Source organism: Scyliorhinus canicula, chromosome 6, assembly GCF_902713615.1.
Source record: "Scyliorhinus canicula chromosome 6, sScyCan1.1, whole genome shotgun sequence".
Classification (NCBI taxonomy): Eukaryota; Metazoa; Chordata; class Chondrichthyes; order Carcharhiniformes; family Scyliorhinidae; genus Scyliorhinus; species Scyliorhinus canicula.
The window spans coordinates 190,832,610-190,858,889 of NC_052151.1; the positions used below are offsets into that span (position 1 = coordinate 190,832,610).

Below are 26,280 nucleotides of genomic sequence, written 5' to 3' on the forward strand. Positions count from 1 at the left end.
GGTTGGTACCTGGGACTTCGATGTTGTGGCCATTTCAGAGACATGGATAGAGCAGGGACAGGAATGGTTGTTGCAGGTTCCGGGGTTTAGGTGTTTTAGTAAGCTCAGAGAAGGGGGCAAAAGAGGGGGAGGTGTGGCGCTGCTAGTCAAGGACAGTATTACGGTGGCGGAAAGGATGCTAGATGGGGACTCTTCTTCTGAGGTAGTATGGGCTGAGGTTAGAAACAGGAAAGGAGAGGTCACCCTGTTGGGAGTTTTCTATAGGCCACCTAATAGTTCTAGGGATGTGGAGGAAAGGATGGCGAAGATGATTCTGGAAAAGAGTGAAAGTAACAGGGTAGTTGTTATGGGAGACTTTAACTTTCCAAATATTGACTGGAAAAGATATAGTTCGAGTACATTAGTTGGGTCATTCTTTGTACAATGTGTGCAGGAGGGTTTCCTGACACAATATGTTGACAGGCCAACAAGAGGCGAGGCCACATTGGATTTGGTTTTGGGTAATGAACCAGGCCAGGTGTTAGATCTGGAGGTAGGTGAGCACTTTGGAAACAGTGACCACAATTCGGTGACCTTTACGTTAGTGATGGAAAGGGATAAGTATACCCCGCAGGGCAAGAGTTATAGCTGGGGGAAGGGCAATTATGATGCCATTAGACATGACTTAGGATGTGTTGGTTGGAGAAGTAGGCTGCAAGGGTTGGGCACACTGGATATGTGGAGCTTGTTCAAGGAACAGCTATTGCATGTTCTTGATAAGTACGTACCAGTCAGGCAGGGAGGAAGGGGTCGAGCGAGGGAACCGTGGTTTACCAAAGAAGTGGAATCTCTTGTTAAGAGGAAGAAGGAGGCCTATGTGAAGATGAGGCGTGAAGTTTCAGTTGGGGCGCTTGATATTTACAAGGAAGCGAGGAAGGATCTAAAGAGAGAGCTGAGACGAGCAAGGAGGGGACATGAGAAGTCTTTGGCAGGTAGGATCAAGGAAAACCCAAAAGCTTTCTATAGGTATGTCAGGAATAAAAGAATGACTAGGGTAAGAGTAGGGCCAGTCAAGGACAGTGGTGGGAAGTTGTGTGTGGAGGCTGAGGAGATAAGCGAGATACTAAATGAATACTTTTCGTCAGTATTCACTCAAGAAAAAGATAATATTGTGGAGGAGAATGCTGAGACCCAGGCTATTAGAATAGATGGCATTGAGGTGCGTAGGGAAGAAGTGTTGGCAATTCTGGACAAGGTGAAAATAGATAAGTCCCCGGGGCCGGATGGGATTTATCCTAGGATTCTCTGGGAAGCCAGGGAAGAGATTGCTGAGCCTTTGGCTTTGATTTTTAGGTCATCATTGGCTACAGGAATAGTGCCAGAGGACTGGAGGATAGCAAATGTGGTCCCTTTGTTCAAGAAGGGGAGTAGAGATAACCCCGGTAACTATAGGCCGGTGAGCCTAACGTCTGTGGTGGGTAAAGTCTTGGAGAGGATTATAAAAGATACGATTTATAATCATCTAGATAGGAATAATATGATTAGGGACAGTCAGCATGGTTTTGTGAAGGGTAGGTCATGCCTCACAAACCTTATCGAGTTCTTTGAGAAGGTGACTGAACAGGTAGACGAGGGTAGAGCAGTTGATGTGGTGTATATGGATTTCAGTAAAGCGTTTGATAAGGTTCCCCACGGTCGTCTATTGCAGAAAATACGGAGGCTGGGGATTGAGGGTGATTTAGAGATGTGGATCAGAAATTGGCTAGTTGAAAGAAGACAGAGAGTGGTAGTTGATGGGAAATGTTCAGAATGGAGTTCAGTTACGAGTGGCGTACCACAAGGATCTGTTCTGGGGCCGTTGCTGTTTGTCATTTTTATAAATGACCTAGAGGAGGGCGCAGAAGGATGGGTGAGTAAATTTGCAGACGACACTAAAGTCGGTGGAGTTGTAGACAGTGCGGAAGGATGTTGCAGGTTACAGAGGGACATAGATAAGCTGCAGAGCTGGGCTGAGAGGTGGCAAATGGAGTTTAATGTGGAGAAGTGTGAGGTGATTCACTTTGGAAAGAATAACAGAAATGCGGAATATTTGGCTAATGGTAAAATTCTTGGTAGTGTGGATGAGCAGAGGGATCTCGGTGTCCATGTACATAGATCCCTGAAAGTTGCCACCCAGGTTGATAGGGTTGTGAAGAAGGCCTATGGTGTGTTGGCCTTTATTGGTAGAGGGATTGAGTTCCGGAGCCATGAGGTCATGTTGCAGTTGTACAAAACTCTAGTACGGCCGCATTTGGAGTATTGCGTACAGTTCTGGTCGCCTCATTACAGGAAGGACGTGGAAGCTTTGGAACGGGTGCAGAGGAGATTTACCAGGATGTTGCCTGGTATGGAGGGAAAATCTTATGAGGAAAGGCTGATGGACTTGAGGTTGTTTTCGTTAGAGAGAAGAAGGTTAAGAGGTGACTTAATAGAGGCATACAAAATGATCAGAGGGTTAGATAGGGTGGACAGCGAGAGCCTTCTCCCGCGGATGGAGGTGGCTAGCACGAGGGGACATAGCCTTAAATTGAGGGGTAATAGATATAGGACAGAGGTCAGAGGTGGGTTTTTTACCCAAAGAGTGGTGAGGCCGTGGAATGCCCTACCTGCAACAGTAGTGAACATGCCAACATTGAGGGCATTTAAAAATTTATTGGATAAGCATATGGATGATAAGGGCATAGTGTAGGTTAGATGGCCTTTAGATTTTTTCCATGTCGGTGCAACATCGAGGGCCGAAGGGCCTGTACTGCGCTGTATCGTTCTATGTTCTAATACCACTTTCTATAAAATATAGTTTTGTACTTGAGATAAGAGTCTAGTTATTAGAGTTGTTTTCTTCTGAGAATTAAAATGCGCACAAATCATGAATGTTTTAAACTCACAGCAAATACCAATGGCCTAATTAGTCAGAAAACAGTTTCTAGCTACATTAGATTTAATCTGCAATGATATATTGCGCATCATTAAACCTTTTATGAGTGTTTTTATCTTGGTTTATACCAGGCACTAGTGCACTGAGCAATAATGGGTTTATTTGTCTCTGGAGTACTCTAAAAATGTATACTATAAGCTTCCTTAGATTGTTAGTTCAGGTGTACGTTTCACACTTGTCTTTTCTAAACTAAGTGTGTGTCTCATCTGTATCTGACATGTTTCCTTGGGCCTGCTTCCATCCCTTCTGCACCTGTCCACTATTCTTGTGTGTGTGGAAAGAGGTAGTGAGTATTCCAGTGTGTGTGTATTCCTGTACATATAGGTGGCGGGAGAGGGGGTAGTGGTGTGCGTGTTGCTGGGAGGTGGGGGGGGGCGGTGGCTGGTGTGCGTGCATGTCTCGATGAGGGGTGATGTGCCTGCGTATCTCGGTGGGGGGGTGGTGTGCCTGCATGCCTCGGTGGGTGGTGTGGTGTGCCTGTATGTCTCGGTGGTGGGGGGGGGGGGGGGCTGGTGTGTGTGCATGTCTCGGTGGGGGGCTGTGTGAGTGCGTGTCTGGGTGGGAGGCTATGTGTGTGTCTTGATGGGGGGGGGGGGGGGGGTAGTGTGCGTGCGTGTCTCGGTATGGTGGTTATTGTTGCTCCTCTGAAGCTTTGAGAAAAAACCCTTTCACAATCCACTCAGAAACTAAGATCGTCTTTCCAGCACCTCATCACAAAACACCTTCCATCATCTAATAAGATCAATGGCGAGATCCTGGAAAATATGGACCATTTTCCACATCTTGTAAGCCTCTTCTTGACAAGGCAGCTGTAGAATCATAAAATACCTGCAGCGCAAATTTGGCCCTTTCAGTCTGCATCCACCCTCAAAGAGCACCCTACCTATGCCCACTCTCCCGCCCCAAATCTGTAACTCCGGAACCTGCCCATCTTTGGACACTAAGGAGTAACTTAGCATGGCCAAACCAGTCTTTGGACTGTGAGAGGCAACCTGAGCACCCGGAAGAAACGTACGTAGATACTGGAGAATATGCAAACTCAGGCTAGCACAGTGGCACAGTGGTTAGCATTGCTGCCTATGGCGTGAGGACCAGGGTTCGAATCCCGGCCCTGGATGACTGTCCGTGTGGAGTTTACACATTCTCCCTGTGTCTGCGTGGGTTTCACCCCCACAACCTAAAGATGTGCAGGGTAGGTGGATTGGATACGCTAAATTGCCCCCTTAATTGGAAAAAATAATTGGGTACTCTAAATTTTAAAAAAAAGAAATAAAAGAACATCGAAACTCTACATTGACAGTTTGGGCAGCACGGTAGCATAAGTGGCATAAGAGAAGCACTGTGGCTTCACAGCTCCAGGGTCCCAGGTTTAATTCCCTGCTGGGTCACTGTCTGTGCAGAGTCTGCACGTTCTCCCCGTGTATGCGTGGGTTTCCTCTGGGTGCTCCGGTTTCCTACCACAGTCCAAAGATGTGCAGGTGGATTGGCCATGATAAATGGCCCTTTGTGACCAAAAAAGGGTAGGAGGCGTTATTGGGTTACTGGGATAGGGTGGAAATGAGGGATTAAGTGGGTCGGTGCAGACTTGATGGGCCGAATGGCAGCCTGCACTGTATGTTCTATGTAAACGCAGTCACCCAAGACCAGAATTGAACCCGGGTCCCTGGCGTTGTGAGGCAGCAATGCTAACCACTGTATCACCATGATGAAATTCATCATCACCTCCAATGTGTCAGATTAACTTTCGGCTGACTGAGGAAAATATCATTTGAGGACAAGTATCTCAGACCCGAGACTGAGGTCATGGTTTACTGGGCAGCTGGTAACCCTGTACTCCTTTCTGCTTCGGAGACTTTGACCACCTACAGCACGTACCTCGAAGCACCATCAGCATTCTCCCATATCTCCTCGTCCATCTCTAATTAGCATTCACCCTCAACTCCCTTCTCCCTCCTATTATTACCCAGCTCCCAACCAAGTGCAGCTATATTATTTGCTTCAACTACTCCCTCTGGTAGTGAGTTCCACATTCCACTCTTTTGGAAAATAATGTTTTTCTTATTTTTAATATAAATTTAGAGTATCCAATTTTGTTTTTTCCAATTTGGGGGAATTTAGAATGACCAAATCACCTACCCTGCGTATCTTTGGGTTGTGGGGGTGAGACCCACGCAAACGCGGGGAGAATGTGTAAAAACTCCACAGGGACAGTGACCCGGTGCTGAGATCGAACCCGTGCCTCAACACCGTGGAAATAATGTTTTTCTGAATTTTCTCTTGAATTTCTTGGGTACTGTCTTATGTTATTCAACCCAAGAGGAAGCATTCTCTTTGTATCCATTCTACCAAAATCGTTCATCATTTCAGTCTTTTTTCAAGAGAAAATAAATGCAGCCTATTCATGTATTCCTGATAGTTATATCCACACAGTTTGGGTATCATCCTTGTAAATCTATTTTTGCACTCTTCCTATATCCTTTTTTCGAATGTGGCATCCAGAACATGAGTTCAAGTGTGGTCTAATCGAGGTTTGATATAAATTTAGCATTACCTCTCTACTTTTGAATTGCATCTCTTTAGAAATGAAACTATAGTGCTCTGTTTGTGTTTGTTATAGAATCCCGACAGTGCAGAAGGAGGTCATTCAGCTTATTGAGTCTGCACTGGCCCTCTGAAAGAGGCTCATCCACCCTATCCCCATAACCCAATAACCTGACCTAACCTTTTGGACACTAAGCGGCAATTTAACGTGGCTAATCCACCTCACCTGCGCATCTTTGGACTGTGGGAGGAAACCGGAGCACCCGGAGGGAATTCATGCAAACACGGGAGAAAGTGCAAACTACAGTCATCCAAGGCTAGAATTGACCCCACATCCCTGATGCTGTTCGGCAGCGGTGCTAACCAATGTGCACCTTATTTACCTTATTGACTTGCGCCACACCTTTTGGTGATTTGTGTATTTATACTCCCATACCACTTTGCTCCTCTACTCCATATTAATTAATTTTCCAAGTATTATGGGACTACCAAATATTCTTAATTCCATGCATTACCTCAATTATGTTGAAATTAATTTTCTTTGTTATCCATTCATAGGTTGTGGGTGTTGCTGGCAAGGCCAGCATTTATTACCCACCCCTAATTGCCCAGGTATCTGCTGCCCTTGTCCTTCTAAATGATTTAATGGTTTGGAAGGTGCTGTTGAAGAACCCTTTGTGCGTTCCTGAGTGCATCTTGAAGATGATCTGCACTACTGTCACTGTGCATCAGTGATGGAGGGAGTTAATGTTTGTGGAAGGGATATCAATCAATTGGCTGCTTTGTCCTGGTGATGGTGTCAAGCTTCTTGAGTGTTTTTGGAACCAAGCAAGGGGAGAGTATTCCATAACACCCCTGATTGGCATCTTATAGATTGTGGACAGGTTTTGGGAATCAGGAGGTGAGTTACTCGCCCCAGGATTCCTAGCCTATGACCTGCTCTTGTAACCACAGTCGTTATATGGCTATCTCAGTCGAGGTTTTGGTCAATGATTTCCCTCAGGATGTTGACAGTGGGGGATTCAGTGATGATAATGTAATTGAATGTCAAAGGATGATGATTAGATACTCTCTTGTTGGAGATGGCTGAGATGATTGACCTTCAACAACCACAACCATCTTCCTTTGTGCTAGGTATGACTCCAGCTAGTGGAGAGATTTCCACTGATTCCATTTGACTCCAGTTTTGTTAGGGCTCCTTGTCAAATGCTGCCTGATGTCAAAGGCAGTCACTCTCTCCTCGCCTCTGTGTTTGAACCAAGGTTATAATAAAGTCAGGGACTGAGTAGCCTGGCAGATCCCAAACTGAGCATCAGTGAGCAGGTTGTTGCTAAGAAAATGGTGCTGTATAGCCCAGTTGATGACCCCTTCCATTACTTTACTGATGATCGAAAATAGACCGATGGGGTGATAATTACCCCAGTGGATTTGTCCTGCTTTTTGTGTTCAGGAAATACTTGGGCAATTTTCCACATTGCCGGGTAAATGCGAGTGTTTTAGCTGTACTGGAACAGCTTGGCCGGGGGTGCCTAGTTCTGGAGCAGAAATCTTCAGTACTATTGCCGGAATATTGTCAGGACCCCCATTGTCTTTGCAGAATTGAGTCCTTTGAGCGATTTCTTGCTGTCATGTGCAGTGAATCGAATTGGGTTTCCCCACCCAGAGTGCATTCTGTATCCTTGCTACCATCAGTGAACAAAGAAAAGTACAGCACAGGAACAGGCCCTTCGGCACTCCAAGCCTGTGCCGATCATGCTGCCCGACTAAACTCCAATCTTCTACACTTCCTGGGTCCGTATCCCTCTATTCCCATCCTATTCATGTATTTGTCCAAGTGCTTTATCCAAGTGGTGTTCAACATGGAGGAAGATTGATTTAGCAGCTGAGGAAGGGGGTGGGGGTTTGGCACATGATAACGAGCAGGAGAATTCCTTGCCCATGTTTGACCTCATGCCAGGTGACATCATGAGGTCTGGAGTCGATGAGTTAGTGCAACAACCCCCCCCCCGTATATCATTGGATTGGATTTGTTTATTTTCACATGTACGAGGTACAGTGAAAAGTATTTTCCGATCATTTAGTACATGAAAAGAAAATATGTAATAGGGCAGCACATTTTTAAGGCAACATATTTTAGGAAAATATGTAATGGGGCTGGTTTAGCACAGGGCTAAAGAGCTGGCTTTTAAAGCAGACCAAGGCAGGCCAGCAGTACGGTTCAATTCACGGACCAGCTTCCCCAAACAGACGCCGGAATGTGGCGACTAGGGGCTTTTCACAGTAACTTCATTTGAAGCCTACTTGTGACAATAAGCGATTTTCATTTCATTTTCATTTTTCATTTCATTTCATTTTCACAAGGTACACAATGTAAATACCACAGACACAGGCATCGGGTGAAGCATACATAGAACATAGAACAGTACAGCACAGAACAGGCCCTTCGGCCCTCAATGTTGTGCCGAGCCATGATCACCCTACTCAAACCCACATATCCGCCCTATACCCGTAACCCAACAACCCCCCCTTAACCTTACTTTTATTAAGACACTACGGGCAATTTAGCATGGCCAATCCACCTAACCCACACATCTTTGGACTGTGGGAGGAAACCGGAGCACCCGGAGGAAACCCACGCACACAGGGGGAGGACGTGCAGACTCCACACAGACAGTGGCCCAGCCGGGAATCGAACCTGGGACCCTGGAGCTGTGAAGCATTTATGCTAACCACCATGCTACCCTGCTGCCCCTAAGAGGCCCCTAAGATACAAGAGTGTAATAATCAGATCAGTCCATATGAGGGTTGTTTAGGAGTCTGGTAACAGCGGGGAAGAAGTTGTTTTTGAATCTGTTTGTACGTGTTCTCAGATTTTTGTAACATCTGCCCGATGGAAGAAGTTGGAAGAGTGAGTAATCCGGGTGGAGGGGTCTTTGATTATGCTGCCCACTTTCGTAAGGCAACGGGAGGTGTAGAGAGAGTCAATAGATGGGGGGGCGGATTTGTGTGATGGACTGGACGGTGTTCACGACCCTCTGAGGTTTCTTGCAGTTATGGGCCGAGCAGTTGCCATACCACGCTGTGATGTAGCCAGATAGGATATTTTCAATGGTGCATCTATAAAAGTAGGTAAGAGTCAATGTGGACATGCCAAATTTCCTTAGTTTCCTGAGGAAGAATAGGCACTGTTGTGTTTTTTTTGGTCGTAGCGTCGACGTGGGTGGACCAGGACAGATTGTTGGTGACGTACACACATAGGAATTTGAAGCTGTCAACCATCATCAGTTCCGTTGATGCAGACAGGAGTGTGTACAATACTTGCTTCCTGAAGTCAATGACCAGCTCTTTAGTTTTGCTGGCATTGAGGGAGAGATTTGTTAAACCACTCCCCCAGGTTCTCTATCTCCCTCCTGTATTCTGACTCGTCTTTGTTCAAGATCTGACTCACTATGGTCGTGTCGTCAGCAAACTTGTAGATGGAGTTAGAGCCAAATTTTGCCATGCAGTCGTGTGTGTACAGGGAGTATAGTAAGGGGCTAAGTATGCAGATTTGCGGGGCCCCGGTACTGAGGACTACTGTGGTGGAGGCGTTGTTGTTTATTCTTACTGATTATAGTCTGGAGGAGCCAAGTCCTAGGTTTTGGAGCTTTGATAGGAGCTTGGCTGGGATTACGGTGGAGCTGTATTCAATGGTACCACCTCTGCTGTCTCTGTCCTGTTTGTGGGGCAAGACATACCTGAGGGTGATGATGGTGGTGTCTGTGAGCTATGATTCCATGTGTATGACTAGTCTTTGAGACAGCTCTTTCAATTTTGGCGCAACACGCCTGATGACAACATTACTGATGTTAGCGAAGATAACTTTGCTAGGTCGGAGAGTTGAGTTTGCCTTGTAGTTTCCGGTGCCAAGGTTAATGCAGGTGGTCCACCCAGTTTCATTCCTTATTGACTTTTTAGTGGATTGGTGCAACTGAGTGGCTTGCTCGGCCATTTCTGAAGGCATTTAAGAGTCAACCACATTTTGCCAATTATATGTCCATTTTACAAGTTTATAAATGTCTTATAATTTGTTGTAGTTCTTCTCAGTGTTGATTGCCCTTGCAATTTGGGGTTTGATTTCAAAATGTAAATGCAAATTGTGAACAATAATGGTTTCAGCATTAATGCTCGTAGGACCCCATTTCCCACCTCCTTCCACCTTTTGTCTCGACTTTTTCTTTTCTGTCTTTCAGACAGCCATCTATCCCTCCTGCTAATTGTCCCTTAACTCTACATGCATTGAACTTATTCATGAACCCATTATGTAATATTTTATTAGAGGCCTTTTGGAAGATATAGGGTAGCATGGTGGTTAGCATAAATGCTTCACAGCTCCAGGGTCCCAGGTTCGATTCCCGCCTGGGTCACTGTCTGTGTGGAGTCTGCACGTCCTCCCCCTGTGTGCGTGGGTTTCCTCCGGGTGCTCCGGTTTCCTCCCACAGTCCAAAGATGTGCGGGTTAGGTGGATTGGCCATGCTAAATTGCCCGTAGTGTCCTAATAAAAGTAAGGTTAAGGGGGGGCTTGTTGGGTTACGGGTATAGGGTGGATATGTAGGTTTGAGTAGGGTGATCATGGCTCGGCACAACATTGAGGGCCGAAGGGCCTGTTCTGTGCTGTACTGTTCTATGTTCTATGTTCTATCTCATTACCCTTGTCTGCTTTTTAAAATTTCTTCCTAGACTTCAGTGATGTTAGTCAAAGAACTTTCTCTTTTGAAATCCATGCTGACCATTCATTGTTATATTTTATTTTAAGATGGTTTTTCTATTTTCCCTATTATTTTTCCCCATCGTCATTGTTAAACTCTGTCATAAGGTCCTTGTTTCCCTGAATATGTTCGTTCCCTTTAGATATAATTGGGAAGATTGCTAGCCCCAATGTTTCTAAGCCATTGAGATGGTAAGTATAAGATCTTCATAGCAAAAAGAACAATGGAATGGGCCAGCATGAAATCCAAGATTAATTACGTCCATCTTTATTGTGTGTATAAAACATAATGTTGGAACATAGGAACAGGAATAGGCCATTTAGCCTGCCAAGCTTGTTTTGCCACTCAATTAAATCAAGACTGATGATCTACATCACTGAACTATCTCCAAATCCCTTGATGCCATTGGTCTTCAGAAATCTATCGATTTCTCTCTTGAATATGCTCATTCTTGAATGTGCTCAATGTTTGAGCTTCCATAGTTCCCTGTGGTAGAAAATCCCCAAAATGTACCCATCCTCTGAGTGAAGGAATTCTTCCTCATCTCAGTCTTAAATGGCCTAGCCATTTATGTCGCTTGGTTTTAGACTCACCTAATCTTTTTATTATTGTCACAAGTAGGCACACACTGCAATTAAGTTACTGTGAAAACCTCCTAGTCGCCACGCTCTGGCACCTGTTCGGGTACACTCGGGGGAAACACCATGGACGGGATTCTCCGTCCCGCCGCACCAGATTTCTAGTTTCAATTAGGTCACTCCTCATTCTTTGAAGCTCTATGGAATACAGACACAGTCTCCTCAATCTCTCTTAAAAAAACAATCCCACCATCCAAATGATTAATCTGGTAAAATCTATGGCAAGTGCATCCTTCCTTAGATGTCCCCACCCAACAATCAACAATGGTTTCACAGTCACCATTATGGAGACGAGTGTTTAAATTCCAGATTACAACTCAAATTTAAATTTCGCTTGCTGCTGCATCCAGAACATTAGCCTGGGTCTTTTTACTAGTCCAGTGGCATGACCACTATATAGTTGTCACATTGCTGTCTCCCCCAAAACATGGAGCACGTTAAGGGTGAATTAAAGGAAGATGATAATGTTGCTTTTGCTTCATTTCAGGCTCTAAATTTGTGAAATTTTGCTAAGATTAAACTACATTGCATTACCATCTGTTTATAATATTATGGCCATGGATTAATTTTAACCATAGTAAATAACATTTTAAACAAACCACCCAAAGTGTTTGTTTGTATCTACAAACCCAAGTTTGATTCTGAAATGGTTTGAATGAATGTTTTTCAGTGTTGGTTCTACTAATTCACATTGGGACTTTCCCCACCAAATATGAACTCTATCTCGAAACCATTTCGCTTTTCATTTTCGTGCAGTCATAATTTATTTTTTAACCGGGTCCCAATGTGGACTAAGAATTTTTGACCAGTTTGTTTGTGCAAGTCCTTTGGGACAAAACAGTTGTCAAAATATATTGTTAACAGTGCAAATTATGGTTCAGCCATAATGATGTCCATTAATGTCTCCTTTTTGTGTCTTCTAGGCAATTTTAATGTTCTGCTGGACTTATATCCGTCGATACCAGAGTCAACAAGAAAGCGAGGTTGTCTCTACTATAACTGCTATCTGTGCACTTGCTGTTGCACTGATCACTTCATCCCTGCTGCCTGTTGACATATTCCTTGTTTCTTATATGAAAGACTCCAGAGGGTCTTACAAGGTACAAATAACTGAAGATCGCCACCATAGACATTCAAACTGTGATTTAAACATATTTCTGAAAATATAATTTGTGCAGTGAACTTATTATTTCCTGAAGCTATTAATTCTACAGGATTTATTACCACCTGCAGTTTAATTTATTAATTCCTGGTGCTTGCAGAAGAGAGCTTTAATTTATAGAGGAGAAAAATGAATTTTCCACAGCAGTTATCTTGGTAGAAAATTAGTTGACGGATAGAAAGGGCATCTCTATTAGAATTTTCAAGTTTGACTTAACTTGTAAAGTAATTGAATCCTCTCCTCCCTGCATTTTGGAGTACGTGAGTATAACTTTCAGTTTCTACATGCAAGTTGAACAATGTGCGATGCAGGGGTGGGAGGCAGACAGAGAAAGATTATGGATATTGCTACACCAAAGGAGCCTTTGCTGCACCTCAGATCTTGTGCTCAGGTGTATGATGAATTGCTTTAGCCGTTGAGAAAAATTACTGACCATTTTGAGGTTGTGCTTTGTGGAGGACTTAGTGAGTTTAGATGAAGAGTGGAAACTTGATCTGTAGAATCATAGAACCCTTACAGTGCAGAAGGAGGCCATTCGGACCATCAAGTCTGCACTGACCCTCCGAAACAGCACTCTACCCAGGCCCAATGCCCCGCATTGATCATGGCCAATCCACTTAACCTGCACATCTTTGGACACTAAGGGGCAATTTACCATGGCCAATCCACCTAACCTGCACACCTTTCACTGTGTGAGGAAACCCACGCAGACACTGGAAGAACTCCACACAGTCGCCCAAAAGCCCAAAATCAATCTGTTGTCACTTGCATATTTGATTATAGATCATGTTCATTAGTGACACTGTATGTGAGAACTCATTTATGTGATGTGTTACAAAGGAAGAATGGTACCAGATGTTATGAGTGTTGCTGCAAGAATATTGTCATTTTGGAGAGCTGTTAGATATTTTGTGATAAACCTTTCCTTTTGTGTAGTTATGGCTAACTTAAAATGTTAAATTTACAAGAGGCTTCTTCAATTAACATAAAGTCAACATGCAGCATCACCTTCGTCTATGTTCACCTCTCTTTTCTGCTAAATTGGTAATTTGCCAGTGGTACTTCTCACCATTGAGAATAGTTAAGTTGATTTGCAGTGCAGCCAAGCCTATTTGAACTATTCTCTGCCAATTAATTATCAGGCATACACAATTTATTTTCCTAAACTTACATTCTAAGATGTTAAATGTGTTAATAAGGTACTGACAACTCACACAAATAGTTGTATAGGCTTATCAGCAATTTACATAATTTAATTAGGAATCTTAATCAAGTAGTATTAAAGGTAAAAAGAAAAATACAAATGCTAAAAGTTTGAAATAAAGTGAAAGTGTCCAATGTTGATTGCTGCTGAAATAAAAGGTTGGTGTTCTACAGATTAAACCACTTTCCTCGTAAGACCAAAGGATGATCTCAAATTGTAACTATTGGTGTAACGTTGTGAAATTGCATGTCTAGTTTCCCTCAGCAAAATGTCAACATTTACTAATTTGCAAGCAATCCATTGTCAGATGTTTATGCCAACTATTTTGACTGACTTCACAATTAAAAACAAAACAATGATGGCCAATCAGACACATTGCAAAATATGTTGTTAAAGTTGTCATTGCACATGGTCAGGATGTGATCCCGGGTGCCTGGCTTTCTAGTATGATACCTCAAAAAGAACAAAGAATTTTGCTGTATTCACCTGGCTTTGTCCTACCTCGAACAGTGCTGCCCTGCCTGCAGGCAACACTGCTTGCTTGGCATTGTTTGGCATTGGTAGTTTCATGCTTGCCTCTTCTAGCACTGATGGATAAAGAGAGATAGTTTGCATTCTGCACAACCTTAGAACAATCCAAAGTGTTTACAGTTGATGAAGCCACTTTCACAATGTAGGGAAATGCGGCAGCCAATTTGCACGTAGCAAGGACTCCGAGAAGTAGTGATTCAATAATCAGATTTTTTTTGTGGTTGGTTGAGGGATAAATATTGGCGTGGGCCCTGGAGAAAACTCCCTTTATCCTTTCCTGAGGGGGCATGCCGAGCTTCTGTTTAATGTCTTCTTCAAAAAACAGCACCTCCCACAATCCCTGTGCTGGAATGTGTGGTGTGTTTTTGTTCTTCAGTCTCTCGGTCAAATTACACGGAACTAACCTTTTACGTTAAATATTTTATGCACTTGCGACCAGTGTATCATGAGTTGAACAACTGAAGGGATTCATTCCACAGTAAGAGTCAATTTGGACCGACGCAGGTACTTTAACAGTCAGATGTTTAATCAGTCAGTGATGTCTGACCTGCTTGTTAGATACTTAAAAATTCCCCGTTTCAATATAACTGTAATAATGGTCTCCATAGGGAGTCCGAAGATTTTCTGCTTTAGTTAAACAGCAGGATAACGTATTTATCGGCTTTACCTTGACGAATCTGTTTGGTTGGTGGATACTGGCCAGTGAGCCATTTATCCCATCTTTCAATAAATTTTAAAGTTTTCCCATAATTTCAGTATGTAACCAGTGGTCTGTTCAAGAATTGTCTTTTAAAAACCCATTCTAGGTCATTGTTATTACCCCACATTTAAAGGGCAGGTTAACCGTAGGTGTATAACCCGCACAATGGATCAGTTTCTGTTGTCCCATTGGTGCGATCCTTGCAATGACTGACCAGAAGTTGGTTGAATATTCCTCAGGAAATGTGAGCACATGTGCTTTTGACAGGAACATACAAATATGTAAAATGATGGCTGGTTTAGCCTGTTTTAATCCTGGCACGATCGATCATCTGTACCATCCACACCCGTATCATTTCCTCCCGACCAATGCAGCCCCAACCCCCAGACAGCTGCACAGTCTCTTGGGAGAGTGAAATATAAATAATAAAAAACATACCAATTTAGGGAAGCATGGAGAATTTATTAACCAGCCCTACCCAAATCAATCAAATAACTTTCAAGAGACCACGTTTACTGAGTGTTACAACCCCAAGTAACACCCTGTGCCACGTTCAGGAATTCATCCAGCATCCTTTTGCCATGATCACACTCCGTGCTGGTGCCAACAACATCTCCCGGTAGTAGTTGATTATCTGTGAAAAGGATTAGTTGTGAGCATCTAACTATTTCTTAATTTACATAACTTGGACTGTGTCTCACTGTCCTCTTGGTTATTGAGCATAAATAACACTGGACCAAGTTTTCGAGGTCTGAATCAAATCTCTTCTAAATCTTTGAATTTATAAAATAAAAATCTCTATCTCAAAGGATAGTATTTATTTTATGTTGTTAGACTTTGTTTGGTTGATATGTTGATGAATATAACTCTGCTGGTTTAATGTTGACATGCAGGGAACTGGAAAAAGCAAACTAAAAGCTCATTTACCTTGGATCTGTAAAGTTGCTGTGTGAAAAAATCTTAATACCTCATATTCACACTTCTCTACAAAAGAGGAGGTTGACAGCTCATGATTTTTTTAATGGTCTTAAGGAAACCTGTGGAGTCTGACATGACTATTACTACATCAATTTTAACGTTACAGGCGAGGTTTGGTAATTCCTTTCCCTTTAAATATAAATTCCTTGGGTTTACTACACCGTCACTGTCTTTCTTTTCTTATTTTTATTTAAAATGGTTTGTCAATCATACATCACAACAGTAATGGTTTATCATCTAAAGCATTCACCCTTTGTAGCTGCTGTGGCGATACCTGTGGGGAGAATAAATTGCATTCAAAGAATAGGAAAGTCCTTTAAAGATGGATAATCTGAACTATTTTTAAGCATCCTTTTAAAATGACTCATCCACCACCATTCCCTGCAGATTCAAAACTTGGCAATAGTAAAATGTTTTTTAATACTTCTCAACTGCACTGTTTAATCTTCGAGGACATGATCAAACTAATGGGTGTCCTATTCAATGAGGAATAAAATGAAATAGGTGAAATAGAAAAAGGGGAAACGTAAAGTGATCTCACTATCATTTTATCCAATCTGTTCCCATTGCATCAGACACCTGTCTTTTGCTGTAATCTTTTGTTTTTCAACTTTCCTAGATTTGCCGTTAGAACGAATCATACCATTTTCTTACAAAACAGAAAATCCTAAAACACTTTTTAATACATTTTAAAATGAAATGTCCATGCTTTTCTCCTGAGCAAATACTTGATTGTAAACAAGTCTCTTCACCTTCCTTTGTCCTAATGTGGTTCCAAGCTATTGGTGGAGCTTTAGAAGGACATTGCTCTTCAGTGCAGTAGATCGTCTTTCTTCATTATAGTTCAGCAGTAGCTTTTAAGATATTGAACAGTAACTAGATTAATATAATCGCAACATTTGCAATTCTACTCCGTGCCTGCTAAACAGTGAAACAAAAGTCTTCAATCAAACACAGTAATGCAGTCTAATAATGGTACATTTTACATTGCAACTCAGTGGCGCTTTCCTTCTGATTTAGTGATTTTGTGTGAAGCAAACATGGGGCAGCACGGTGACACAGTGATAAGCATTGCTACCTCACAGTGCCAGGAACCCGGGTTCAGTACCGGCCTTGGATGACTTTCTCCCTGTGTCTGCATGGGTTTCCTCCGGGTGCTCCGGTTTCCTCCCACAGCCCAAAGATGTGCACCTTAGGTGGATTGGCCATAATAAAATTGACAGGAATGTACAGGTTAGGTGGCGTTACCGGGATAGGGTGGGGAAGTGGCCTTCTAGGGATAGGGTGTGCTTTCAGAATGTTGGTGTAGACCTGATGGACCGAATGGCCTGCTGCGCGGTAGAGATTCTATATGGGACACCTGAGATGTGACAAACACATTTCAACTTTTAGAATTTGGTCCATTCTTATGCTTTGCATAGCTTTGAAACTACACTCTATGACCGTATCAGTAAACTAAAACCCATTTGCCCTTGATATTGTATCAGACTGCATAGTTGTTAATAGGAACAATTGTACATCAACAAAACAAGGTTTTTCTCCCATTAACCTCACGTATGCTTTTTCTCAGGAATGGGCAGCAGATAACATCACAAGGCAGAATATTGAGGACACTGTGCTCTATGGATATTACAGTACGTATTCTGATTTTTGAATCGTTTTTGAAAATTAAATTTTGCAACATACTTAAATCCTTAGTCGAATTACTTTGAAGAGATGTTTGTTTTGGGATGTCCTCTGTTCTTTTTTCCTGCAGTATTCTTGGTGCACAGTTCTCTTTTTTTTGGTCTTCCTTCCAGCTTGTATAAGACTGTACTTATTGAAAGGTAATTCTGAAACTTAGCTTGATTTGAGTTGGCATATTTGCCTCTATTGGATCTTTGTAGCTGCATGTCCTGGATAATGGTTTACCAGAGCCCATCGAACAGATTCTGAGAACTAGGACTAAATGTATAGTGGAGGTGGAAGCTGTGACAGGCTTAGTATTTTGTAATAGTCAGGTTTTGACCAAAGTGTGAAAAGCTAGCCAATAGTCACCATTGACATGGTAGAATTGAATATTTGAGATAGAAAAGCACTCTTAATTTCAGGAAAGAAGACTTTGATGGGTTGAGGAAAGAGTGAAGATACAGAACACTTGGCTGAGTGGCCCCAAGCAGCCTCAGAAAACACAAACTTAGTACAAGTCAAAGATCCAATGGTGGGAGTCATGAACGCTTCAAAGAAAGGGATGGTTGGAATTGTCCAGTTGTCACAGTTACAGGACATCTCTGTAGGAGTGTCCTGGGCCTAAGTGTTATCGGCTACATAATCAATCACCTTCTCCCAGTATATAGCCAGAAGCGGGTCTTTACCAGTGTTTCAGCTTCATTCAGAACTCTTCTGATAATGAAAACACCAATATTGTGAGAACATCAATGTTGTGAGAATACCATCATTAAACTGTCCTCCAGCCTTCAATCTGATTTCTACATGTATGTTTGATGGCAATGAGTATGTTCACCAGTTGGTGTTTTTAAAAGGGGTGAGAAGCACCACAACAACTTCAGCTTTTCAAGAAGGTAGCACACCAGCACTTCTCGAGGGTAATTAAGGATGGGTAATAGATGCTGACCTTGTCAACAATGCCCACATCCCATGAACAAAGAAAATCTGCGCTTCTCTAATTCTGGTATCCTGGATTGCAGTTGTTCCATCATTGATGGCTGTGCCTTCAGCTGCCAAGACCCTAAACCTGGAATTACTTCCCTAATTTGCTCTATCTCTTTTTCCTTGAGCACTCTCCTTAAAACCTACTTCTTTGACTAAACTTTTGGTTACTTGTCCTGATATCTTATGAGTCTTGGTGTTAAATTTCATTTCATATTCCTCCTGTGAAATAGCTTGGGATGTAAACCATGGTAAAAGCTGCTATATAAATCTATATGAATTAACGTTGTTTCAGCATTGCAAGCTTTCTTACTATTCAGATGTTTATACATTCAGATTTTAAAAAGTGAAGTACACAATATCAAATAACTCTTACAAGTATGAAAGAATTGCAACTCCATCACAATAACCAAATCCCTTCACACGACTGATTTAAATTTACCCATAATCTCAGCAAAATGAAATTTGTACATTACTTGCAGCTGCTACATTATTCCCTTACTTAACATTTCTGGCTTCAAAGGCTAAAAACAATTACTTTCCATTGTATAAATAGAAAATGCATCCCCTAATTTGAAAATGATACTGCATTTGTATAATTCACAAACCCAACAGGATTCAGTAGCTTCCTGTTTTCAATATCCTGCTCCAGTAATGTCATAGCAGAAACACAGGTACCATCCCTTCTTTACCAATCCTCAAATGCAATTTACTGAGCATCTTTTAGCTGATTTAATGGAAGCTTAGAGCCTTTGGTGTGGCTTCCTTGGGCTCAAAATGTTGAACTATGCTTCTTGATAGAGACTAATGTATTCGGAAAGGCATTGGTGTAATTGTCACTCGTTTCAGTCTCCCGTTTTTTTATTTCCATTGAAGTCTGCGAAAGTGGGAGAAATGTGTAACAGGCAGCTGAATTGATATTGCTGGTCTTACACCATCACCCAAGGTTGAAAATGTTACGTGTTTAGTGCTAGTAATTATCAATGTAAGTACCCTTTGAATGATGTGACAATTATTGTCAATTGACCAATCAATATTAACTATTACAGGTTTGAAGTCTCATTCCTTCAATTTTTCAGGGAGATTTTAAATGCGCTTTTAAATTGATTGTTTTCTTCCTTTTTCCTTTTGTTTCTTTTCTAGCTCTTTGAATACAAGCCCTATTTTCCTCTCTTTATTTCACTTTCTTTATCTGATTTAACATTGAATTCAACCCTTTTAATTTACCTTCTCTGGTGTTCCTTTTCCAGTCCTTAAATCTGATTGGCTAAGCAGATACACAGTTGGATGCGCTGTTCACTGAGGACCCAGGTGCCATGTTTCTCACACTCCCATTATGACAGTGCCACTTTCGGCTATCTGAGCACAGATTTTGATTTGAAGGGTGTAGGAATATGTCTAAGTAATGCCTATCACTGTTCGATGCCCATTGTAATACCCTTAATGTGACATACCTGAGGTTCATCCAGCTGGGAATGATTGTTCCCTTGTTCTGATTGGAATTAACCAGCATTTGTATAATAGGTCAGCCTCTGCAGTAGCTGACAGAAAAGATTACCTGGTAATGTGTAACTTGGCCCTATGTATGTCCCGATGTAAAGCTGAATAAGGCGTCTCTGTATGAAATCGCTGGACTCCCCTTGTTACTATATTGGCGATGAGGAAGATTGGAGCTGTTGGCCGCCTCCCTGAAATTTTTTTTTACGACTGTGTGGACAGAGGTACGGACTGATTTTGTTGCTGTAATGCCTTTTCCGGACCCTGTGTTGAAACGGAAGGTGAGCACCGGGCCGAGGTTTCTGATGCTGGCTTGGGGCGTGCGTATGCTGCGTATGTTTGGGGTCCGATGCATCCAACAGTACCAGAAGTGGCATCGTCGGAGGGGACTTCTGTTGGAGGTTTCGTGTCTTTTTCATTCATCTCCATCTGCCGTCCGATTGCACTGCTGGCTTGCTGCGGCGTGGGTCCACCAGGGACTCCATTTGTGAGTTTGCCGCCACCTCTAGGAGTGCCGTCTATGTTGTGAGTGCGGTGTTGGTTTTGAGAGACAGTTCCACGACGGCTGAGAAAGCGCGCTGGATGACAGTGATGTTCTACATCGGTGCTGGCGGTTGCTACATGGCAACAGGCATTAAGCTTCTGTTAAGTTGATATGCGGGCGACTGACTCCATTTACATTGACTTGACTGGGCATTCCTTTTGATTTAGATTTAGATTTATTGTCACATGTAGCGAGGTACAGTAAAAAGTATCGTTCTGCGTACAGTCCAGGCAGATCACTCCATACATGAAAAACATAAGGCATAGGATAAATATACGATAAATACACAATGTCAACACTTAGACATAGACATGGGGTGAAGAATACAGAATATGGTGTTACAACCGTAGAGAAGATGCGTAGAAAGATCAGTTCAGTCCATAAGAGGGCCATTCAGGAGTCTGTTAACAGTGGGGAAGAAGCTGTTTTTGAAACTATTGGTGCGAGTTCTCAAACTTTTGTATCTTCTGCCCGATGCAAGAGTTTGGAAGAGGGATCTTTGATTATGCTGCCCACTTTCCCAAGGCAGCGGGCGGCACAGACAGAGTTAATGGTTGAGAGGCGGGTTCACGTAATGGACTGGGCTGTGTTCACAACTCTCTGTAGTTTCTTACAGTCTTGGGCAGAGCAGAAAAATATTTTTCACTGTACTTCGGTACATGTGACAAAAAATAAAATCAAAGCAGAATTATGAGAGATTTTAAATAGTGTTTTGTAAGTGAAGTTGAAAACTCTCATGCGATAATCATCTAGGGGGATTCTGAGAGAGAAATTCACAGACGCAAACTTGGGTTCAAAGCAGAGTGCATGTGTTTGACCACAATCATCTTGTGTGCTTAAAAGGGACTTTCTCTTAATGAGACAATTTGTAGATTAAGATTTATTTTGTTATCTGTGTTAATCCTAAAACCTGTGCATGATTGTTGAGCAAAAGGCATATTGTACCCTCATCCAATTTTTTCACGTTTAATAAATGTTTTTTCCTTGTTAAAACTAATTGGCGGTGCTGTAACTCTGTTCCTCCATATTTTATATGGAGAAGCAAAAATATAAAAGTTATGATCCTTTGAGCCAAGGTTCCATTCTGGGATCTTCCCGTCCAGCATCAACTGGTAATAGCAGTTGGAAGATTGAAATGGGCATGCTTGTAATAAAGCACACGGGCATTCTTGGGGGAAATATTGGAATGGGATACAGGTGGAAAGAGAGGACATAAAGGATTAACTAATGAATGAACAAATTAAATGACCTCCAGAGTACAGAGCGGGCATCCTTCGCGGCCAACGCCAGAGGCACTGGAGCTCACACCAACGCTGCTGGCAGCTACAAAATGGAGGAATCTCTCGTGCCAAAGCATGTGACGTCAGCGTGTGGGATGTGTGACCTCTCTGTCACCGCTTCTGGAGAGAAGACTCCATTGATTTTTATAAAGAATCTGCTCCTGGGTCAACGCGCTGACCTCAGGAGGTGGTCTGCCTCGCTTGGTTCCGGGGTTCCGGGCCTGCACGCTGCCGAGGGTGCACGTATGAGCGGGACGGGCGACATTCTGTAAGCTGGTCGTGGGCGACATTTTAAAAGCCATGCGGCAGTTGGCCATTTCTTCCCACGATCGGGATCGGTGCAACAGATGGCCCTGCAACCTTTCCGACGCCCACCAACAGGTCGCCACCTTGAGTTTGAAATTGACTGCTCAATGCCCTCAGATAATAAAGAGAAGTATACCATTTGCCTTCCTAACCACTGTATCCACCTGCTCTTCTACTTTAAGGGACCGGTCTACATGAATATCAAGGTCCCTCTGATCCTCAATGCTTCCCAGAGTCCTGCCATTTATCATGTATTCTCATGCCTTGTTTGTCCTGTTGAAGTGTATCACCTCACATTTATCCAGATTGAATTCCATTTGCCACTGATCGGCCCATCTGTAGCCTTCTGTAATCAAAAGCTATCCTCCTCACATTTACCACCCCACCAATTTTACAAAGAACAAAGAAAAGTACAGCACAGGAACAGGCCCTTCGGCCCTCCAAGCCCATGCAGACCATGCTGCCCGTCTAAACTAAAATCTTATACACTTTCTGGGTCCGTATCCCTCTATTCCCATCCTATTCATGTATTTGTCCATATGCCCCTTAAATGTCACTATCCGAACTGCTTCCACCATTTTCTCCAGCAGCGAGTTCCAGGCACCCACTGCCCTCTGTGTAAAGAAACTTGCCTCGTACATCTCCTCTAAACCTTGCCCCTCGCACCTTAAACCTATGCCCCCTAGTAATTGATCCCACTACCCTGGGGAAAAGCCTCTGAGTATCCACTCTGTCTATGCCCCTCATAATTTTGTAGACCTCTGTCAGGTCGCCCCTCAACCCCAGTCGTTCCAGTGACAACAAACTGAGTTTATTCAACTGCTCCTCATAGCTAATACCCTCCATACCAGGCAACATCCTGGTAAATCTCTTCTGCACCCTCTCTAAAGCCTCCACATCCTTCTGATAGTGTGGCGACCAGAGTTGAACACTATACTCCCAAGTGTCGCCTAACTATGGTTCTATACAGCTCCAACATGACTTGCCAATTCTTATACTCAATGCCACGGCCAATGAAGGCAAGCATGCCGTATGCCTTCCCCACCTGTGTTACCCCTTTCAGTGACCTGTGGACCTGTACACCCAGATCTCTGACTTTCAATATTCTTGAGGATTCTACCATTCACTGTATATTCCCTACCTGCATTAGACCTTCCAAAATGCATTACCTCACATTTGTCCGGATTAAACTCCATCTGCCATCTCTCTGCCCAAGTCTCCAAACGATCTAAATCCTTCTGTGTCCTCTGACAGTCCTCATCGCTATCCGCAATTCCACCAACCTTTGTCTGCTAACTTACTAATCAGACCAGTTACATTTTCCTCCAAATCATTTATATATACTATGAACAGCAAAGGTCCCAGCACTGATCCCTATGGAACACCACTAGTTACAGCCCTCCAATTAGAAAAGCACCCTTCCATTGCTACTCTCTGCTTTCTATGACCTAGCCAGTTCTGTATCCGTATCATCCGCAAACTCCTCCAACAAGTATCATTTGTATAAACCACAAGCAGCAAGGGCCCCAACACTGATTCCTGTGGGACCCCACTGGACACAGGCTTCAAGTCAGAAAAAGTGGTCTGCTATTTTAAAATAATCTAACCACGTTAGAAGCAGTTCAGAGAAGGTTTACTCAAATCATTCCTGGGATGAAGATCTTATCTTTTGAAGAAAGATTGAACAGGTTGTGCCTATACCATTTGGAGTTTATAAGTATGAGAAGTAGTCTTATTGAAACATATAATATCCTGAGGGGACTTGATGTGCTGGATGTTTCCAGTTGTGAGAGAGACCAGAACCAGGGAACACAGTTTAAGGATTTTAAGACCGAGATGAAGATAATTTTTTTCATTAAGGGTCATTTCTTCATGGGCGGCACGGTGGCACCATGGTTAGCACTGCTGCTACACAACGCCAGAGACCCGGGTTCAATTCCGGCCGAGGCCACTATCTGTGTCATGTTTGCACATTCTCCCCGTGTCTGTGTGGGTTTCCTCCAGGTTCTCCGGTTTCCTCCCACAGTCCAAAGATGTGCAGGATGTGCCCCTGAGTGTCCAAAAAAGATGTGTAGGTTAGATTAAGGGGTTAATGGGTGAGAGCAGGGGAGTGAGCTTGGGTGAAGTACTCTTTCAGGGGGTCGGTGGAGACTTGATGGGTCTCCTTCTGCACTGTAGGGATTCTATGATTCTAGTATGTTGAATTCTCATCTCCATAGAGAGTCATTGAATTTATTCAAGACTGAGTTAGATAATTTGTTGATCTACAAGGGAGCGCAGGGCCATCGGGGCAGACAGGAAAGTGGGGCTGAGACTACATTGTCATCAGCCATGATTTTATTGAATTATAGAGCAGGCTCAAAGGACCAAATGTCCGACTGCTAAGTTCTCCATTCCTTAGTAACATACTGGAAAAGCAATAGTAAGGTTGTATTTTCCTCTAATGTTTTAATGACCCTCGTTTAAAACATTTTGTTATTGTCTTTCTCTTCCCTGCATGGTTGGCAGCCCAGAGAATTGTAGAGCACACAAACCGAATGATCTGTAGATTTTATTTCAAAGGTCACTGTCGCTGTTAGGCAAATCTTGACATGAGAAAGAAATATTTTCCTTTCTCCAGACCTCTGCACTTGCCACTTACTCAGCAGTAAAATTGTACGGGTCTGTTCCCCAATTCTCTTCCCCATTCCCCGCCCGCCCCCCCCAACTAATTTAGGATCATTATTTTTCTGTTTCCCTTGAATAATGTTGTGGAATTTGTGCTTTCCTGTCTAATGCAGTATATTGCTTCAGCTCACTGTCACATAGCTTCTACTAATATCTGCTTGGATGCACTTTCACTTGCTGGCTCACTAACAAACATATATTGCTACATGTAGATGGAAACCAGTAAAAACCTAACCCCAATAATGCTAAAGCAAGAATTGAATAAAATGTTCATTTGAGTTTATTTTCAATAATGTGCTTCTCAATCTGGATTAAATATATCTGCCACCATAGCAGTTAACTTAAATTCTGCCAGTAGATGGAGGCAAAGTACTTTTTGGAAATGCTGTTCACTGATTATACATGACTTCGATGTTTACACTGGTAATTTTCCTTTCTTTTTTGCTGATCACTACATCAGGCCTGCAATACAATGGTGGTAAATGTACAAGCATGGGTACTGCCCCACATGCACTGCAGACAACTTGCATCTCAAAGCTGGTTTTGTAGATGATTTATTTTCATGAAAGCCTTTATTCTGAATGCTAGCCATCTGACTCAGTAGCTACAACAGTGTTCTATGTCCAAACAGGCAGTCACTTAAATTAAAGCTTTCTTATAGTGCAGTGAAATTTGCCTTTCATTCTTTAGGTCCTAAATGATATTTTTGCCTTTGAGGATGATTTGGAAAAATCATCCAGGGGTGATGGTGGTAAAGTGGTGAGCATAGCTGCCTTACAAGCAGTGGGCCTGAGTTCAAGTCCCGGCCACTGCAGATCGTCGTTTTACGGGCAGCACGGTAGCATAGTGCCAGTGACCCGGGATCGATTCCCAGCTTGGGTCATTGTCTGAGCGGGGTCTGCACGTTCTCCATGTGTCTGCGTGGGTTTTCCCCGGGTGCTCCGGTTTCCTCCCACAGTCCAAAGATGTGCATGTTAAGTGAATTGGACATTCTGAATTCTCTATCTGTGTAGCCACCAGGCGCCGGAGTGTGGTGACAAGTGGATTTTTATAGTAACTTCATTGCAGTGTTAACGTAAGCCTACTTGTGACACTAATAAAGATGAAAAAAGACTAGCCCATTATAGCACCATTCTGCAACTGGAATTTCAGTGAGAAGTACTGCAGATTGTGTGAAATTATCATGTGGTGTACATTTAACATTGGAAATATCCAACAATGTGATTTATTTGTTAGCCCTTTCAAATGTTGGTAATGCCAGAATTTTGAATGATGGAGCTGAATGGGCTGGAGGACTGATGGTGACAGTGGAGGTTATGCTTAATTGCATCCCATAAGATATGCACTAATAACATTGCTATTAATGCCTAACCCTGCAGCCCTCCATTTGTGCTGTAACAACATGCTACGGTAGAATTATATTTCCTTCATAATTGCGGTAGGTTGCGATTGGGGAAACTTTCCTAACGGTGTGCACTTGCTATATATGTTCCATCCTTTTTATTGAATAAGTACACCTCCTTTCCAGTTACTTGATAGGGAGGTTCCTCTGCCCCTATCCCCCTCCCCATTTGCACCCATTTCTGATCTGCATATTAATTATTAAACTTCCTGCAGCAAATGGCCATCGTTATTTCCACCTCCAGGGCATCAGCTTGATGAAAGAGGATTTAACATCGCTTTTTACCAAATTGTCACAACGACCAGCTGCTACTCTACATCTTGTAGAATGTCAAAATTGCTCAGCTTTGTCTTTTATGGTTAAAGCCTGAAACTAATTGGAGTGACAGTTGTGTCGTGGTTCAGCTCCATTTTCTTGATGCTACTTCCACTCAATCTCCTAGAGTTTTAAAAAGATCTGTAGGTCTTATAGGCTCTCTCT

The 26,280-nt window shown here is 42.8% G+C and overlaps 1 protein-coding gene across 2 annotated transcripts in view; it reads left to right on the top strand.

Annotated features, from left to right (window-relative positions):
• lmbrd1 (LMBR1 domain containing 1) overlaps positions 1-26,280 on the top strand; it is a 257,830-nt gene that overhangs the window by 18,571 nt on the left and 212,979 nt on the right. For both annotated transcript variants that reach the window (XM_038800685.1, XM_038800686.1), the window contains exons 2-3: positions 11,804-11,980; positions 17,026-17,089. In XM_038800685.1, coding sequence (XP_038656613.1) covers positions 11,804-11,980; positions 17,026-17,089 — 241 coding nt within the window. The remainder of the gene's footprint in view (positions 1-11,803; positions 11,981-17,025; positions 17,090-26,280) is intronic.